Source organism: Chinchilla lanigera, unplaced genomic scaffold (assembly GCF_000276665.1).
Source record: "Chinchilla lanigera isolate Chin_1 unplaced genomic scaffold, ChiLan1.0 scaffold00011, whole genome shotgun sequence".
NCBI lineage: Eukaryota > Metazoa > Chordata > Mammalia > Rodentia > Chinchillidae > Chinchilla > Chinchilla lanigera.
In genome coordinates, this window is record NW_004955412.1 from 10494421 (window position 1) to 10514141 (window position 19721).

The 19721-nt window shown below is 35.6% G+C and overlaps 1 protein-coding gene across 4 annotated transcripts in view; it reads left to right on the forward strand.

Moving 5' to 3' along the window:
- Positions 1-19721, forward strand: part of Atm (ATM serine/threonine kinase) — a 108654-nt gene that overhangs the window by 71668 nt on the left and 17265 nt on the right. For all 4 annotated transcript variants that reach the window (XR_001232882.1, XM_013510995.1, XM_005378035.2 and 1 more), the window contains 17 exons: positions 1780-1867; positions 2879-2967; positions 3054-3156; positions 3676-3824; positions 5246-5350; positions 8244-8363; positions 9271-9505; positions 10110-10277; positions 11245-11358; positions 12222-12439; positions 13043-13250; positions 14281-14394; positions 14713-14871; positions 15320-15458; positions 15557-15639; positions 16749-16889; positions 17670-17786. Coding sequence is in view for 3 of the 4 variants with exons in the window: in XM_013510995.1 (XP_013366449.1) it covers positions 1780-1867; positions 2879-2967; positions 3054-3156; positions 3676-3824; positions 5246-5350; positions 8244-8363; positions 9271-9505; positions 10110-10277; positions 11245-11358; positions 12222-12439; positions 13043-13250; positions 14281-14394; positions 14713-14871; positions 15320-15458; positions 15557-15639; positions 16749-16889; positions 17670-17786 (2350 nt within the window). In the remaining variant the exon portion in view is untranslated. The remainder of the gene's footprint in view (positions 1-1779; positions 1868-2878; positions 2968-3053; positions 3157-3675; positions 3825-5245; positions 5351-8243; positions 8364-9270; positions 9506-10109; positions 10278-11244; positions 11359-12221; positions 12440-13042; positions 13251-14280; positions 14395-14712; positions 14872-15319; positions 15459-15556; positions 15640-16748; positions 16890-17669; positions 17787-19721) is intronic.

Below are 19721 nucleotides of genomic sequence, written 5' to 3' on the forward strand. Positions count from 1 at the left end.
ACAAACAACAGAACGTCAGTTTTCTTCAGTGGCCCTATGTGGATGAGCTGAGACTTTGTAAATCTAAAGTGGTGAAGAGAAGAGTGAGCACAATAGGGATCTGCAGTTTACCAGCGCTGTCAGTCAAGAGAATAAAGGGCTTGTTTAAATTTCCTGTTCAGATTGTTTAATAGCACAGTGCTTCCTCTTAGGCATTCCTGCTACATACAGTTTTGTTTACTTGCTCCTGAGAAAGTATGAGATTTCAATGTTAGTGTCCGGAAGTTTTTTTTAGAAAGAAAGAAATTCAGAACTCCAGATGGGAGTTAGGCAAGTGTTGATTCATAACCTTGGTCATTTTAATATTCCTGACAAGTCCTGGCAGCTACATCATGAATATGTTACCTAAATATATTAAAACCTTAAATTTACAGTGTCATACCCACTAGTATAATCTTCCCAACTTTTCACGTTTCTGCTCCAGAATTTTTTAAAACATAATGTGCTAATAAGGAAACCACATGTGATATCTAGTACATAAAGCTTGGAAAGCAAAATAGAAAGTTGTCAGTAGCATTGTTACAAAGTGCCCCCTCTCCCTGTCGTCCTGAGCTCCTTCCAAGAGGTACTGTAAATGTGATCTTGAGTTTCGTGTCTTATTATTCCTTCAGATGATGGTTCTGCCATTTAAGATGAAAGGTGGTCTAGTAAATTCTCTATTTGTGAGCTTTATAAGAACTTATATTTTTATATGCAATTTTTTCCTCTCAGGATTTTTTTTTTTTTTTTTGGTTTTTCTCTGGTACCGGGAACTGAACTCACGACCTTGCGCTTGCCAGGCAGGCGCTTTGCCGCTGAGCTAAATCCCCAGCCCCTACCTCTCAGGATTTTTAAATAAGATCAGTATTGTCTATTGCTCTACTTTTTCAGTGCCATATGATGTACTGTTGGAGAAGATTCACTAATTTTTTTTAATCCATTCACCTATCAGTGATGTATATTTTAATTGTAGAATTAGGAGGTTACAAGCCATGTAAAATTTCAACCTTCTAAGACAGTGCCAGATTGTTTTTTAAGGTGGCTATGCAAGTTTGTGTCAGAATTGGAGTTGGTAAGGAAGTAGATCAGTAGAAGGCCTTAACATTTGATGAAGTAACTAAAGTACATCTATTTCTAGTTTGAGTGAAAATGGTAAGAAAAAACCTGAAATAAATGTACAGGTAAATGTAGAGGCACCATCACATATGAAGATAGTATTTACTTTACAAATTGGGTTATTTTTATTATAGACGATGTAGCTTTTAAGATTTTAGAATTGAAGTTCCTTACCAAACTGTGATATGCATATGCTAAAGCATGGTTTAAAGGTAAGGTCTTACAGTAGACGAATCTGAGTTCTTACCCTGCCTCTCATTTATTTGTTTTATAATCTTGGATTTAAGTAGTGTTCTACTGTTACCAGATTTCTTAATTTTTGTCAGTTTATCAGGTGTTAAATTGTATCTTGTGATCTTGATTAGTCACTGCGTAACTATTAAGTTGAACTTCTTTAAACAAGTCTTTCTATGAATGTTTTGGTATGTAACCTTCCCATATATAGAAGATTGTTATTAAGATATAATTTTCATTAACATTCACAAGTTTGTAGCCCACCTTCAATCTAAATTGTTTTGTTTTAAAGTATAAATTGTTTTTATTTGTAACCTTCATTAGTTTTTTCTGTTAAAGTCTATGATACATATATTTATAAACTTTGAAAGAATATGTTCTCATTTTTGAAAATGTTTTTGTGATAAACAGAAGTCTTACATTTGAAGAAGGAAGCCAAAGTACAAGTATTTCTAGTTTGAGTGAAAAAAGTAAAGAAGAAACTGGAATAAGTTTACAGGTAATATTAGAGACCCTATTTATAACAGTATCTTCTACCTTGAATTATAGGAATGATACCATTTGATTTTAAAACTGAATTTCCATATTGGACTGAGCATATATATAGATTCATGATTTGAAGTTAGCTCTTCAAGTGGACAACTTGAGTTCAAGTGCTAACTTGGCTACTTGGTTATGTAATCTTGCCCAAATTACTTTGGCCTTTCTAACCTTGGGTTTCCTTATCTGGAAGATGGAAATAAAACCATATATATCATAGAGGGAGTTTATACCTTGGCTTTTCTGCCATAGCACCCAATCCATTTTCTTTATGACACTTACACTTTATAGTTTTTTCTTTACCAGACACTTGTTTTGCATAGGCACTAAATGTTCCGATTTTAAGTACTTGATTTCATGTTTATGAATAGAAAGATAAATTAGAATTAACAGATTGTACCAGTATTGATGAATTTATATATAGAAAATACTTCCCACAGCACAAAGTATAAAGGCAGATATATTGCTTGAGCAGTTTTTTTGTGCAATACAGCTTCTCTTTTTTATGCTTTTTCTACTTTCATTTTTATTTTACTGGTAGTTTTAGATAGAATCAGCCTTTCCTGTGTAAATTTTACAACAAAGATTTGCATAATCACCAACTCTGAAACAATTTTAACTTGGCTTTCAAAGAAAAACTTGTGACTTTTATTTTTAATAGTTTCAGTTTTTAAAAATTGGACTTCGCAGAATTTCATTTTCCTATGTATAATTTTATCTGATGACAGTGTTGTTTTTGTGATTATTTTTGCATGTGAAAATGTGGGCAGTTATTCTAAGTGAGGTTTTAAAGGCAGTTCTACTATTATCATTTTGTTAAGTAGGATTAGTTGACTGAATATCTTTTTTTTTTTACTTTATAGCCCAGCATTTAGAGTTGATTTATATGTGGGTAATGATAGAGTTTTAAAGTTTGTTAGATCATATGATGATTTTCCCTTCCTTGTTTTGATTATATTTCTGTTTTCAGGATCTCCTCTTAGAAATCTATAGAAGTATAGGAGAACCAGATAGTCTGTATGGCTGCGGTGGAGGGAAAATGTTGCAACCTCTTACTAGGTAAGCTGCTTTTTTCTGTGTAATTGTGTTTATGAAGGAGTTACATGCATGTAGAGCCAAAGGTATTCTTACAATTTTTTTTATAGACTACGAACATACGAACATGAAGCGATGTGGGGGAAAGCCTTAGTAACGTATGACCTTGAGACAGCAATTTCCTCATCAACCCGCCAGGCGGGAATAATTCAGGTACGTTTTTGTATGCTTTGGTACATCACTAGTGTGGTGCTGATACTGTTTCAGTGTGTCAGTAGAGTATTTAGAAAGCCAGATGAACTCAAGAGGTATGCTTGCAAGTCACCCGCAAAAGAAACCAAACAGGTCACTGGGCTCATGCATAGTGTATGTTTGTGAATCATAACTTTTGGTGAGCCAACAGTAAGAGATATTTCTTAAGTGTGCATGATATGCCGGGTAGTATACAGTTCTTGTGCTTCACCTGGAAAATCTTATATACATTATTTCTTACAGTTTTCATTGGAGTTGATTTGTGAAGCCATCATTCCTATTACTGGCTAAGACTCCTTAGCCATTCTCCCATCAAACAGTAGCTAGTTTTGTGGTTTTGGAGAAATGTGCTAACTACATAATATGGGATTTTAAGTCATAATCTTCAATTTTTTAAAGTTAATTTTTTTGTCTGCTGCTTTTTGTTTCTCTGGTTTTCTATTATGATTTTATTTAACTTTTAAAATAATTCCTGTTTAGGCTTTGCAGAATTTGGGACTCTGCCATATTCTGTCGGTCTACTTAAAGGGGTTAGATCATGAAAATAAAGAGTGGAGTGCTGAACTGCAGGAACTTTGCTACCAAACTGCATGGAGGAATATGCAGTGGGACCATTGCAATTCTGTCAAGTAAGAAGAACTTTGTCCTTTTTTTCTTTTAAATTGCCCTTTGCCTAGTTCATAAAATGGCTCTAAAGAAAAAAAGAAATTCCTATTTTGTGAATGTAATAGTAGTTGTGTTTTTTATATTTTATAGGTTTTATAATCTACACATATGACCAAATGCTTAAATAAGATAACAATAAGCAATTCACATACCTGGGCCTAAATTTCACACTTTTTCCCCCATTAGGGCAACTCCATCTCTTATCAGTCTATCTATCTGGCTGTTTTTGAGACAGGGTCTCGCTATGTAGTTCACCCCAGCCTTGAACTCACTATGTGGCCTAGGCTGGCCTTGAACTCAGAAGAATCCTCTTGTCTTAGCCTCCTAAGTGCTAGGACTACAGGTATGCACCATCATGCTTGGCTCCGAATATTTTTGAAAATAGAAATACAAAAGGTATTTCTTAGGAGAATCCTTTCAACATTTGTTGGACTGAAGAATCCAAAGAAAAGTGTAGGCATTCATCTTTTCACTCCTTGCTGTAAACAGTTTAATCAGGTGGCGCTTTTATTGGCTGAATGGTCTACAAAGGGCAGATTTTTCTTTTATTTATGAAATATTTTATTTTATTTAAAAATAGTGCTGAGTCAGTTTTCCAGGAAAAATGACAATTAAAACCTGTATGTCAGGTGAAAAGATTTTATTATGGAAGCAGCTTTTGCTTGTCTATAAATCAGCATACAAGTGCCTGCTCTTTCAGCTGCACAGCCTTCTCTATTTTTTGATCGGCTCATGCAATGTGTACATCCATTCCTAAATAAAGGCCTTAGATGTATCTCTGCTTTTTCCTAATTGGAATGTGGATGGCCACTTCTGGCCATTCTGTCTCCAGTTTAACAGTCATATCGAGAACCCTTCATGACTACCTGTTCTAATTCTCTGCGCATCCCTTGCTCTGTGTGCTAGTTTTTTACTTACCGTGCACATCAGAACATAAGCTGTGTGAGCCTAGGGACCTGGTGGGAGTTGTTCACTAATGGCTCTCCTGCATCCAGAACCTGGTTCCTCGTGCCTGGCACATAAAAGTAAATAAAGAAATGGAAATATATTCAGAACTAGGCAAAATATCTGAAAAATGTATTTTTTTTTCCCCCCTCCTCCGGTACCAGGAATAGAGCTCACGACCTTGAGCTTGCCAGGCAGGCACTGTGCCGCTGAGCTAAATCCCCAGCCCCTGAAAAATGTATTTTATGCTCAAAGAATTCAATGGCCCACAAAATTCTTTGAATTTCTTACCAAAATTTCCTAGAAGTGTGTTACTTGTGTGAAATCTTAATTTTAGTTTAAATTTTTGATTTTTGGTTGCAGTATTTATGCATGGCTATCTTAGGATTTTTTAAAAATGTGTATTTTTCTTTGATTTTGTTTTTGGATTACTTCACAGTAAAGGAATAGAAGGATGCAGTTACCACGAATCCTTATACAATGCTCTGCAGTCTCTAAGAGACAGAGAATTCTCCACATTTTTTGAGTGTCTCAGATATGCCAGGTATTGTAAAAATACAGTTATTACTTTTCACCATTTAATGTCATGACTTCTTTTCTCAAAACTTGAGAAGTAATTTCAATTTAAGGATTTCTGTTGACACAGGGATAGAAAGTTGATGGCTGTGGTCAGTTATTTCCATGTCTTTGTCTCTCAAAAATTTTTCCTTTGCACCCCCAGATCCATTTTTTTTCCCCTAACCCCTCAAAGAAGTCTTGATGTTTCCTGCTAATTTGCTTTCTTCCTATACAAGTATCATGAGAATTTTAACCTTGTTTTCTGTACTAGTTATATAGTGTTTAGTGTCTTAATATTAGAGTTCTAATTTATAAAATGATGACTGATGATCATTGTTCTCAGGCTTGTTTTGAAGCACAAGTAAGGTTATCCATGAGGAGGTAATTAACTGTAATAAGCTACCTTAGTTACTTTTGTCTTGTTTCTGAAACAAAATACCCAGCACCCAAAGTTAAGGAAGGGAAGGTTTATTCAGCTCACAGTTTGTAGAGGTTTCAGTCCATAATCAGCTGCTTCCAAGACAGGGTGGTGCGGCAGAGGGACAGCAGTTCATGCCAGTGGAAGACAGCAAAAGCAACAAGAGCAAAAAAAGGAGGAGAGCAAGTCTCTAACTCCCTTATATTGTAAGCAGGTACTTGGCTTAGGATGGGTATAACATTGACTTCATCTCAGTGCCCTCCTCTTGCACAGGCTCAGGATGTTTACAAAGTGAGGACCCTGGCCCCCTGCTGAGTTACTTAAACTTCTAAATTTTTGAAGTAGATACAATGTATCAACCATTACAATCCACCCATCAACTCAGCAACCGGACATAATTCTTTAAACCGATTTCCAGAGACATACTTTTTCCTATCATTTCACAACTTGAATATTATAACACAGGTTTAACAATCCTTAAGAACCAGTGTTAAATCTATCAACATTATATTACATTAGAACCATAACATTCTACTCCTGGGCCTCCATAGAAAAATATATATCCCTTTATGCAAAAGGCATATTTAGTCCCATCTGCAAGAGTTGTCAGAGTCCTAACAGTTTCAGCATTGCTGAAAACCCCAAAACTGAAGTCGTCTGAGATTTAAGGCAAGCTCTTAGCTATGAGCTCCAGTATAAATGAAAACAAAGTTTAAAATGTCCGACATTCAGTGGCACAAGATTAACATTTTCATTCCAAAAGTTATGAGGATATAAAGGATTGTGACTAAAGCAAGTCCAAAATCCAGCAGGGCAGATATTAAGTCCTATAGTTCCATATGCAGTATCTGAGGTAATCTGTGGCAAATTGTGAGCTCAAAAGGCCATGGCTAGCTCCAGCCCTACAGCATTTCCTGTGGTAGTAGCTCCCATGGCTTCTCTCTTAGGCCTGCTCTGCTCCCTCCTTGCAGGTTTCCTCAGATGATCCATGTTCCTGGATTTTTCAAACTTCTGAGGTCACCCTCACAGCTTCACATATTTCCCTGTCAGGAGCACACTGCCTGGCCTCCCAGGCCTTCTTCTCAAATCTTGGAGGAAGCCTTTTTAACCTCGTAACTCTTGCATTCTGCGTGCACCTAGAACCAGCGCCATATGGATAATGCCAAGGTCTGCTAACAGCTGCAGCAGTAGCCACATTTTCCTCTCTCTTGGCTGTAGGGGTCGAGTGCCTGGATCACTGGGTACTCTGAATCCAATTCCGAGGAACAGATTTTCTATGCTGCTTCCATCGTAGAACATGGTGCTCTACAACTTTCTTCTCAGGGCAAAGTCTTTCACTTTTGCGTTTTGAGACTGCAAAAGATGGAGACTTGGTGCTTCTTGTGATCCCCTCAGGCCATCTTTTATATTTTGTTCCTTCTCAGCAATCCAGATCTCCTCAGCTCTTATCTTTGTAGTCCACAGCTTTATTGGCACTTCCTTTCTGGCTAGACTCACAACTGTTTAAATCATTATGCTGAACTCTCTGCGCTTGGTTCTCAACATAGACCTAGCTGAAAGCCCCAAATAATGGCCACGCCACCACCTCAACATTCAACTCAAATTTCACCTGCCAGTTTAATTAGTCCACCACCCTTAATCTCAGTCTCAGGCAAAATCTCTGGACAGAAGCAAAATGCAGACAAACTTTCTGCCAAGCCATAACACACATTGTCTGAACTCTAACAGCCAGTGCAGTCCTTCTTCCCAGCAGAAACCTCCTGAACCTGGTCTTTACTGGCAGGATTTCTATCAACCTTCTGGTCCTCTGAGCTCTGGCCAGAATCTCCCATACAGAACAACCTAAGTTGTTCCAGCTGTATTCTTTTAGGTGATGTCTCCCAACCTTTCCAGTCTCTTCCCACAAGCCATTTCCAAAGGCCCTTGAACAACATGGTCAGGCAGAGTCACAGCGATGACCCCCACTCCTGGTACCAAATTCTGTATCGGTCACTTTACTCTCATTGATAAGACAAAATACCTGATACCCAAATTAAACAAACAGATGTAACATTTTTAACAGTAGTTAGTGACCTAGTAAGTCCTATGCTTATGGCAGATAATATTTGCTACCATTTAGGTGCTTATTATGTGCTAGCCAGTTTGTCAGGCTCTTTCTGTATGTGTTCTCTAATCTTCAAGGTAACTTTGACAGTGAAAAACTTGGGCTTAGTGAAACCCAATATGTCCAGAGTTAAGACAGCCATAAGTGGTGAAACTGGGCTTTAGATCTTAGTGTATGTGATTCCAATACTAATTATGTTTCCACTGCTATTGCATATTCATTATTACTTATGAATATTAACTATTATTAGGTCCACAGCAGTCCTACTATCAAAACTTTCTAACCACAGATTTGTACTTTTATCTTTCTACACACATCTTCTTAATTTTCAAAGTATCTTTTTTATTTTACAACTAGAATAAAAGAAGTAGAAGAATTATGTAAGGACAGTCTTGAATCTGTGTATTCACTATACCCTGCACTTAGTAGATTACAGGCCATTGGAGAGCTGGAAAACATTGGAGAGCTTTTCTCAAGGTATGTGTTTTGCAAGACTAACACTAAAGTGCAGTGTGTGATTTATTACTTTTAAATAAATCAATGATTTAAAATTTTCTTCAGTTATACTTTGTAATATGGTAAATGTCGGTATATACAGTCTAAAAATTGAAAATTCTTTGGGCTTCTCAATATTTTTAAGAGTCTAAATGAGTTTCTGGGACTAAAATGTTTGTGAGCTGTTACTCTGGGGTCATTTGGGGACAAAGTGAAGGTTTGGTTCATATGAATTAGTGTTACTGTTTCCTTCTGTGTCAAGCAATAAAAGAGCTTTTATTTCCTAGTCATTGTCTCATCATCTTTCTACTTTCCCTGATTTGACTTTTTATTTCTCTCAATGCAATAGCCCTGAAGGAGTAGACATTATTTCTCAGTTTAACCTTCTGGGAATCATACTATTCATATAAATGAGTTGTATAGTATACATTTCTGTTCCTTTAATAAATATGGTTAGTAGCTGAAACCTTTTCCAGATGTCAGCTTTTTCTTCACTGCATTGTGATTTCTTGGGCAGCTACGGTTGTGCATAGAATGAGCTTATTTCATTTCATTGCCTGTATTTCCTTCTTTTCCACAGCAGGCACAGAAGCAGTATTAGAGATGTGGGAACTTTTTGATAAATCTGATGACTGTGTTCTCCTTTCAGAAGACTCTAGAAGAGCTGCTTTTTTTGTTATTCCAGACAATATTTTAAGATCTTTTAAAAGTTCATTATATATGGCCTCTCCGCTGACTGCTTAGGGGTCTGACCTCATAGTATTTTGTAGTTTTCTAAAAACTAATTCTGATCTTGTTACCATAATGCCTTTGTATTGTGTCTTGAATTTCAGAATGTGCATAATTTTTTGGCTTTCTTGCTTACGTAAACTTGTGGTTTGGCTTTCAGATCAGTTACGGATACACAACTCTCTGAAGTATATAGTAAGTGGCAGAAACATTCCCAGCTTCTCAAGGACAGTGATTTTAGTTTTCAGGAGCCCATCATGGCTCTGCGTACAGTCATTTTGGAGATCCTAATGGAAAAGAAAATGGAGAACTCGCAAAGAGAATGTTTTAAGAATGTTCTTACCAAACACCTTGTACAATTCTCTATTCTGGCCCGAACTTTTAAGAACACGCAGGTAAGTAGGATTCAGAATTATGTCAGCTGAATTCTTGCCCTTTCTTTTTATTACTCAGATAGTAAATAGCGTGAGTAGAGAAGAAATGTCAGAAGTAGAGATCACTGTTGTTCAGTATAATTATTTAAGATTTCTCATGTTCTAGGCATGGTAGTACATGCCTGTAATCCCAGAATTCATGGAAGATGTGGCAGGAGGATTGCAAATTCAAGCCCAGCCTGTGCAACTTAGCAAAACTGTCTCAAAATGAAGATAAAAAACGAAAAAGGGCTGAGGATGTAGCTCAGTGCAAGGATTAAATCCTCAGTACCACAAAAAAAGAAAAATAAAAGATTACCCATGTTGCAGTTAAACAAACATGTGTTTAAGTCTTGGGCAAAGTACTTATCTTCTCTTAACCTCAATTTCCAGGTTATAAAATGAGAAGATGCCTACCTCACTGTATTGGTAATTATTTAGTGATTTCACACACAGAAGGCAAGCGGAGAGGGTTTAACAGTCTCTGACAAATAGTGAAGTTCTCAGTACATGATAGTTGGTACTTTCATTAGTAAAAATAGTAGTGATACTAAAAGTATTTATTTACATGATATTTTCATTTCAGCTCCCTGAAAGGGCAATGTTTCAAATTAAACAGTATAATTCACCTGTTTGTGGAGTCTCTGAGTGGCAGCTGGAGGAAGCGCAAGTATTCTGGGCAAAAAAAGAACAGAGTCTTGCCCTGAGTACTCTCAAGCAAATGATCAAGAAGTTGGATGCCTGCTGTACAGAGGTTTGATATTTCGTTTTGTTTTGATTTTTCGTTATTGCCTGAATTAGTATTTTACAGTTATTTTGAAATTGAAATTATGTAAATTAGAAAAGGTGTCTGAAAAATACTATTTGTAAAAGAACTTTTGAAGCTCTTTTTATGTTTAGAATGAGTCTGTCAGTTCATCTTGTAACAGGTTCATTTAAATTGTCCCAGCATTAAATCTTTTAAGTTTCTCTAGAATTCAACAATATGTGGGAACAATTTGAAATGCCAGCTATAAATTTGAAATAGCAAGTACAAAAATGGAAGAGGAAATGCATGAAAGAAAAAAAGTAGAAAAAAATAAAGCAAGTTGGAGCAATCAGATTGTCATTGCAAATACTTTCAAAGTATCACATCTAATAATTAACATCCCCTTCAATTACTCTAAATTTGTGTTGGCCACTTCAACTGTATCGCCAGCATATGATGGCTAGAGTAGAGGCATTTGTAGGAATCATGAAGTGATCAAAGGTTTAGTGGCAGTGATGTCCCTCAGACATACCTGTTTAGTGAATCTCAGCTTACTAAACTTTTGAAAGTCGTATGCTTATATGACAGTCCTCCATTATTAGAGAATCCATCATGATACCAAAGCACTGGGTGCCAGTATGTTTTTAAATGTTACTTAAGAGTATGGTCCCTGAAATATGGACTGTCTAAAGTTACTTTGTACTACATTTTTCACCTGTAATAATGGGATAATAATACTAGCCAGTTTATAATTACTGAATAAATTGTATATATAATTATTGAATAAATTGAGTTATTCTGATGATAATTAAACGGTACAAGATAGCTTTTTCATAAACTTGCATATTTGGAATTATATAAAAAAATAGCTACAGGGTTAAAAAACATTTCAGTCTGCTTTTTCTTCTACACAGACATTTTTGCATAGTCATGGTAATGAATTACATTTTATAATTTTGCTTTTCTTGAACAGAGTAATCCAAACCTTAAACTTATATACACAGAATGTCTGAGGGTTTGTGGCACCTGGTTAGCAGAAACATGCTTAGAAAATCCTGCAGTCATCATGCAGACCTATTTAGAAAAGGTAAGCTTTTGGAAGAACTCAATCTTTTCACCCTGACCAAGTGTATTTCCAAAGCAAATGAAAGTATGGTTTCATTCCTTCATATACTATTACTTTTGGACCTCTGTATAAACTTCAAAGCAGAATATTAACAGAAGGAATGTATTTTGAAAGTAACCCCAAAGTATGCCTTGTCTCTCCTCCTCATTTCCACCTCCAATTACTCTTTCAGGAAGTTGTTTGTAGTAATTTTTCTCTTTTTTTTCTTTTTTGGTACCAAGAACTGAACTCAGGGCCTTGTACTTGCAGGCAGGTACTGCGCCATTGAGCTGCATCCCTGGCTGTTCTTATCATCATCTGCAAAAATAGTTGACGAAGGACTGTGTCACTCATATATAGTCTGTCTGCCCTCAAATAAGGCCTAGGACTTTGACCCCCCCACCCTTCTTTTAGTTTAACTGATTTTGGAAATACAGTAGATAAATGCAGCTAAACAAGTAGAACATGAAAAGTATATTGTGTTTGTTTTAAATTTTAAAGAGCTTTTCTGTTTTTGCAGTTTTTTTCAGGAATTAGCAGTTACAGGTTTTTTTGTTTTTTTTTGGTTTTTTTTTTTTTTTGGTTTTTCTCCGGTACCGGGAACCGAACTCACGACCTTGCGCTTGCCAGGCAGGCGCTTTTGCCACTGAGCTAAATCCCCAGCCCCTACAGTTGTTTGAACATTGTCAAAGTTGTCTTGTAAAGTCAAGAGATTCTGTCTTTCATGTAATTTAGCTTTTGAATATATAAGTTAAACTTCAATGTGAGTTTTCCTTGATCTGAGTGATTCTTTAAATGTTTTTAGTATTTTAAAATATAATTTAAATGAATGTGTGTTCTTGAAGGCAGTGCAAATTGCTCGAAGTTACAATGGAGAAAGCAATGATGAGCTCAGAAATGGAAAAATGAAGGCATTTCTTTCATTAGCAAGGTTCTCTGACACTCAGTACCAGAGAATTGAAAACTACATGAAATCATCAGAATTTGAAAACAAGCAAGCTCTTTTGAAGAGGGCCAAAGAGGAAGTGGGCCTCCTAAGGGAGCATAAAATTCAGACCAGCAGGTAACTAAGTGTCTACAAGTGGCAATTTTGTGTTCACCAGTTAACAGAGGGAGTACATTTTTGCAAAAAGGGTGACTTGAACTTTTTACGTTATAGTTTTGAGCACTAAAGCTTGGCTTAAGTACTGATAGATTGTATTGGCCCTATAGTGGTTAATCATAAATTATTATACAATACACTGATACATGTTCTTTTATGCACAGTTCATTCCCTGGTTCTAAGTCCCTTGTGGATCTGTAGATGTTACATTTTGGGGTATTTTTTATTGTTGGTGAAAAAGATGAATATTGAAATAAATACAGAAGACTGGCCTTTTTGTTGTGATTGAGCTCCTCTATTTAAGCTTGCCTTCTGTCTGTGCATTGTAGTATAAGTAGAGAATTAAGTTAAGTAGCTTGAACAGAGTCCACATTCTCCTGGTTGCCTAAAAGGCTGTGAATTATGCAATTATGACAAAAATAAATTTGATCCCTTTACAATGCTTAGAATTTTGCTTTTTCTTTGGGATACTTGATTTTTCATTTATGTTGTATATCAAGAATGTTTTTGTAGTTCTGTAAAATTTTATGGCTTTTGTGTTTTGCTTTAATTGTCTAATTCAAGATACACAGTAAAGGTTCAAAGAGAGCTGGAGCTGGATGAATGTGCACTCCGTGCACTGAAAGAGGATCGTAAACGCTTCTTGTGTAAAGCAGTTGAAAATTACATCAACTGCTTATTAAGTGGAGAAGAGCATGATATGTGGGTGTTCCGACTTTGTTCCCTGTGGCTTGAAAATTCTGGAGTTTTTGAAGTTAATGCCATGATGAAGGCAAGTCTTGTTCAACCCGGCATTTGAGCTCGTGTTTTAAAAACTTAGCTGTAAGACCTTCGATGTCCAGTTTTGTGTACCTCTTCGTATCCCTAGCAGTTGGCTCAGGGCTGTGCTTGTAGACACTTGGCAAGTTCTCAATGATGCAGGTGTGTGTGGAGGTGAATTTATGTCAGGGATTTCAATATCTTTGCAATTAGCACAGCAGAGTAAGTAGAATGGAGTACTAGATTGGGGGATTTGGAAAGCAGTTAAAGATGATGGGATCACAGGTGCGTTTTTTTCCCCCATTTTGTGCATTTAGGGGATTAGAATTACTTTTGTTGGGCCTGGGGATATAGCTCAGTGGCACAAGCACCTGCTTGGCAAGTACAAGGTCCTGAGTTCAATTCCTGGTACCAAAAAAAAAAAAAAAAAAAAAAGAATTACCTTTGTAAATGGAAAAAAGATTTGTAAGAAAATAAAACTAGTATTTCCTGAAGTTTTATTTTTAAAATGTTAGATTTTGGCAGTAACACCTAATATTAAAGATATGTCAATAAGATACGTGTTGTCAGTCGATTTAAATGTTAAAGGTAAAATAATTCTCTTGGTTGAAATGAATGAGAAAAGACTTATAATAGATAACTAATCTCTACTATGCTATGACTAAATTATGTTACTTTTCACATGGAGAGAAAAATAGTTACTCCATTATTTCGCTGACTTCTTGGGAGTCAAATTCACAGTAGGATTCAGATCTACATTTGTCCACCTTGGAGTCACTGGTATAGAAGCAGGGCCAGCTATTTCAGTTGAGACTACAATTTAATTTAGCAACAAACATTTTGACTTATTATTGAATCAACCTCAGGTACCCATTAGAAAGACCTTGAGATAGGCTAAGTGATAAATTAAAAAATGAAGTTACTGAAGTTTTGTTGTTCACTATGTGGGGCTAATAGAGGAACACTGTTTTAGAATAACTTTTCTTAGATGTGAGAATATTTGACATGTATTGTTTCTTAATTTTGCATTATTTTCATGGTAGAGAGATGGAATGAAGATTTCATCATACAAGTTTTTACCTCTTATGTACCAACTGGCTGCTAGAATGGGGGCCAAAACGATGGGAGATCTAGGATTTCATGAAGTCCTCAATAATGTAAGTAGAGCTAAAGATCAGAACAAAAAATTGATTTCTTTTATATTACTATGTACTGTATAAAGCAAGTACTGCTGTTGCTGTCCAGGAAATGGAAGTACATGTTTTTGTATGTATTCTCTCGCTCCACATAAGTTACTTACTTTGTTTCTTATTCCTCATCTGTCTCGCCTCTCTGACTTTATTAGACACACAGAAATACACATGCTGCACTCACTGAAGTGTGTAGACATATATTTTGATATTAAGTAAAATGAAAAATGTGGGGTTTCTATTTTTTAATGTGTGTAGAACTAATAGTTCTTCATTTTCTGACAGCTCATCTCTAGAATTACAATGGATCATCCCCATCATACTTTATTTATTATATTGGCTTTAGCAAATGCAAACAAGGATGAATTTTTGACCAAACCAGAGACAGCAAAAAGGAGTAGAATAACTAAAAACGCACCTAAACAAAACTCTCAACTTGATGAGGTATTTGGATTAAACATGAATACATTTTTCAGTTGTGATATTCTTTGCCAGAATATTCCTTTAAGCCTCAAGGATTTTAATAATGAATGCTGATAATTGTATTTTGTTTTTAAATTCCTTGGTATTTTGATGATACCTAAAATTAGCTTAGAATTCTGAATGTTTCTCAGAACCGGAGATATCAATAGTAGTTTTACCTTTTTTTCCTCACAGAAAGGGGCCAAGGGAAAATACAGATTTCTGAAAGGGATCTAAGTCATTGGCACTTGAGGTTGTTATACTTTTCATGTATTTCGTTCATAAGGTGATTGTTTAGTTTACATATGATGAATTACAGTCCTTTCATTGTTTATATTTGTACATAAAGTTTTTATCTCTGTTTTTATAACTCTGGGAAGCTTAGATGTTGGAAAATTCCTATGTAATATTTTTTGGTTTTTATTAATAGGATCGAATGGAAGCTGCAAACAGAATAATACATACTATCAGAAGTAGGAGACCTCAGATGGTCAAGAATGTGGAGGCACTTTGTGATGCTTATATTATACTAGCAAACTTAGATGCCACTCAGTGGAAGATGCAGAGAAGTATGTCTTTGAAAGCATAAATGTTGCTACTCCTGCTTGACCTTCAGTGCTATTTCTGTTTGCTGTGGTCACTAAAATATCTTTACTTTTAAATACAGAAGGCATCAATATTCCAGCAGACCAGCCAATTAATAAACTTAAGAATTTAGAAGATGTTGTTGTTCCTACTATGGAAATTAAGGTAACTTACCATTAACTCTTGATTTTTTTTAATTAAGCGGAATTTATCTTTATTAGATTGAAATAGCCTTTCTGTGTAGTGAACATTGATTAAATAGTGATTTGATCTTATGATCTCATGCTTGCCAGGCAGGTGCTGTGTTGACTAAGACTAATTTTTGACTTAGCAAGAATGTTCCCAATTATTTTAAAAAAAATTTTGCATACTGTGCAATGTGATATATTACATTAAGTAATATAATATGTGGTAACTTGACTATATATACATGGTACCTTTAGCTATGTCGTAATGATCTTTTATTACTAGAAGTACTGTGTAGGCAGGAATATATGTAATAATAATGGTTATGGTTTACAAAATTATTATTTTAAGTACATTATAAATCTCTCAGATATGTACTTTAGAGCTTAGTGTGTGTTGTTACTGAATTTGAAATGTAGCTGCGTCACATGGGTTAACTGATATGCTTCCAGCTATATCAGCTACTATACTGAGCTGGGTATTTCCTGCAAATGCCAGAGTTCGCAGTTATGACCTAGAAGCTTCCCCTCTAGCCTTTCCAAAATTTATCTAAAGTTTTTGTGAGGAATTATTTTGTAGATTATTTTGTAGATGATTTAACATCCATAACATACATAAATGACAACACCTGAATTTTGATTTTTCAGTAACAGTGTTCTAACGTGGTATGCCTTGGTTTTGTTAAGCTATTTAGGAAAGCAAATTATTTTCTTTTTTTTTTTTTTGGTACCAGGAATCAAACTCAGGACCTTGTGCTTGTCAGGCAGGCACTCAGGTATATCCCCGGCCTGCAAATTCATTATATTTGTGTAATATTTAAAACCTTTCTACTGTAACATGTCTTTCATTCAACAGAAACTAAAGTTATAGTTCCCATACTTAAGCATCAGACATTGTCATTCACTCCTCTGTGAAGTACTAAAATTGCAGTTTAGGGACCGGGGTGTAGCTCAGTGGTGCCGTGCCTGTCTAGTGAGCATGAAACCCTGAGTTTGATTCCTGGTCCCAAAAAAAGAAAATCGCCATTTAAAATTGATATTTCTTTAAATGCAAATAATGTATTTGACATGTTCTTATATTTTTATTAGGTGGACCCCACAGGAGAATATGAAAATCTGGTGACAATACACTCATTTAAAACAGAATTTCGTTTGGCAGGAGGTTTAAATTTACCCAAAATCATAGATTGCATAGGTTCTGATGGCAAGGAGAGGAGACAGCTTGTGAAGGTGAGACTTGTTTCTGGGGTAGTCCCCTACAGAGTTAATGACATCAAAGTCGAGGAAAAATTTCATTGAATATTTTTCCCTTCTTTTTTTTTTTTTTTTTTTTTTTTTTTAGTTTTTCTCTGGTACGGGGAACCGAACTCACGACCTTGCGCTTGCCAGGCAGGCGCTTTGCCGCTGAGCTAAATCCCCAGCCCCTATTTTTCCCTTCTTATTTGGGTCTGTCTTTATTCTGAATAACTATGCGTGAGGAAAATTTGTGGAATACAAATGTATTTTCTAGAATCAGAAAGTTTGTCTCTATCTTTCTCGTGAGTCTACGAGGCTGTCATTACATCCTGCTGACCCAAGTAGAAGAATACTGTTAACATGTAAAGACATGATGAGGTGAATAATCAGCATGATTGTTATCAAAAAATCTTTTGGTAGTTCTTATTTCCATGATTAGAACAAGTTGAAAGCTTCTGCCTTGAATTCTGTGCCAGGTGCTCTTTATTGTACCAGAAAGAGATAGCCCTGGGCACTGCTGGGGAACAGTGGAGAGACACAGCTCTGTTCCTCCCGGGGTTTTGCACTGTGCCTCGGGTTGGGGAGTTCAGTTATTCTAATTACAGAAGGAGCTAGAGGAGACTTCCTTTTTCTTTAGTCTGCCTCCCCAGTGAAAGAAGGGCAGGAGAGCTTAATTATTTAAGATGGTAAAGACGCTCAGGTTGACTTAGTGAGTGCCTTTTGCTATCCTCAGATAAAGTGAACTATGCCTATTCGTGTTTGATTATTTCGAAGGGCCGTGATGACCTGAGACAAGATGCTGTCATGCAGCAGGTATTCCAGATGTGTAATACTCTACTGCAGAGAAACACCGAAACTAGGAGGAGGAAATTGACTATCTGCACTTACAAGGTAACTAGTGTGTATTATGTTGCTTCACCAAGAAGAGATGCCATTGCTTGGAGGAGTGCTCAGCGAGTGTTTTCTGTGAAGGACGAAGTAGTAAATAGTAAATATTTTAGATTTTTTGAATCATATAGTCTCTGTCACATAATTTTTATATTTTATGACCTTTCAACTTTGAAGGGCCATTTTTAGTCACAGGCTGTAGAAAAATAATGGATGCTGGCTTTGGTTAAAAGGCTATACTAAGGGGGCTGGGGATTTAGCTCAGTGACACAGCACCTGCCTGGCAAGCGCGAGGTCGTAAGTTCAATTCCCGGTACCGGGGAGAAAAAAAAAAAAAAGCTATACTTTGCCAACCTCTGAGTTAAAAAATAACATTTTTTATTTTCTTTTTTAAAAATACTCATTTATGTTAATTATGGGTAATATTTCTTATAGTCAACTGAGATATTTCTCTCAGTCTTTTTTTGTACTCAGCAATATATTATACAGCTCTTACTTAACAGTTGTACTGAGTATGAAGAGAGAGATTTTTTACAGATTCTTATCAATGGGCATTTGAGTTGTTTTCATCCTTGTGCTGCTCCAGCAGTGGTGCTCTCCCGTTAATAACCATGGGCATAATAGCATCATGTGTGCTGGTGAATGTGAGGCATACATGTCCAAATGGATGGGTTAGAGGATACATGCACCTGGTATTTGGTAGATACTGCCAGATTACTATCAATGGGGGGTTTGTCATTTACATTTCCTCTAATAGTTTGCCTGAGAAGATAATCCTCAAGTCACATCATCTTATTAGCTATATTCATCTCTTACATTAATTACTATGTTTTTGCTTCTTAGTTCAGGCTGGTAGATCCCCTTAATATACAAAACCTAAATCAGTTCAGCATATTTCAGTACATTAAAACAAAAATATGTGGAATCAAAGACAAGGTATCAACTGGGAAAGTGAACATAATAATGTTATATGTTATTGTAATATTAATAACAAGGGACTTATTAAACAATATATAAAGAACTCTTATACATTAGTAATAAAAGATAATCCATTAGAAAAATAAGAAAAGATTATGATCATTTTACAAGAAGGAAAGATGTGAGTGGCCAACAAATCTATAAAACGATACTTTGCTAAATCATCTGAAAAATACAGTTTAAAACCACAGTGCAATACAGTTACATACCCTTGAGTTGGCCAAATATAAAAATCTGACAGAACTGTTTTGGAAGTTTTCTGGTGAGTGATCACCATAATTTAACTTCATAACTTTTTAACTTCATAACTTTTCTGGTGAGTGGTCACCATAACCTAAGTTCTGGTCACCATAGCTTCTGGTGAGTGGATAAATTGTACATTTTTTAAATAGTTATTTAACAGTATCTGCTTAACCAAGTTGAATATACATATTCCTTATGACCCAATGAGCCCTTTCCTACCATAGACTCTAAAGAAACTGAAACATGCTCACCTGTAGACTATCATTGCCACAGTTATTTTAGGAAATCTGGTAACAGTATAAATGTTAATATGCAGCTCAATTAATTAGATAGTTGTGGTATATTTACATTTTGCAATTGTGAAAATGGATGACTTAGAAATAAATGCACTAACAGATAAATGTAAAACATTGCTGAGTGAGATAAAAAGCAAACTATACAACTACACACAGCTTTTCATTTAAAGTTTGTCAACTATTTGTGTATGAATAGCTTGAAATACAAATATAACAGCAAATACATGAACATAATAAATCAGCAGTCATTTTAATGGTAGAATGGAGCAAGAGATTGTTAAAGGATATAAATATGAGAAAATCTTAGATTTGATAAAGCTACTTAATGTGTAAAAAGTAATTTTTACACTTTTATGTTTATAATATGTGATAATTTTAAAAAGTTAACTTAGTAAACTTTTCTTTTTTTTTTTTTTTTTTT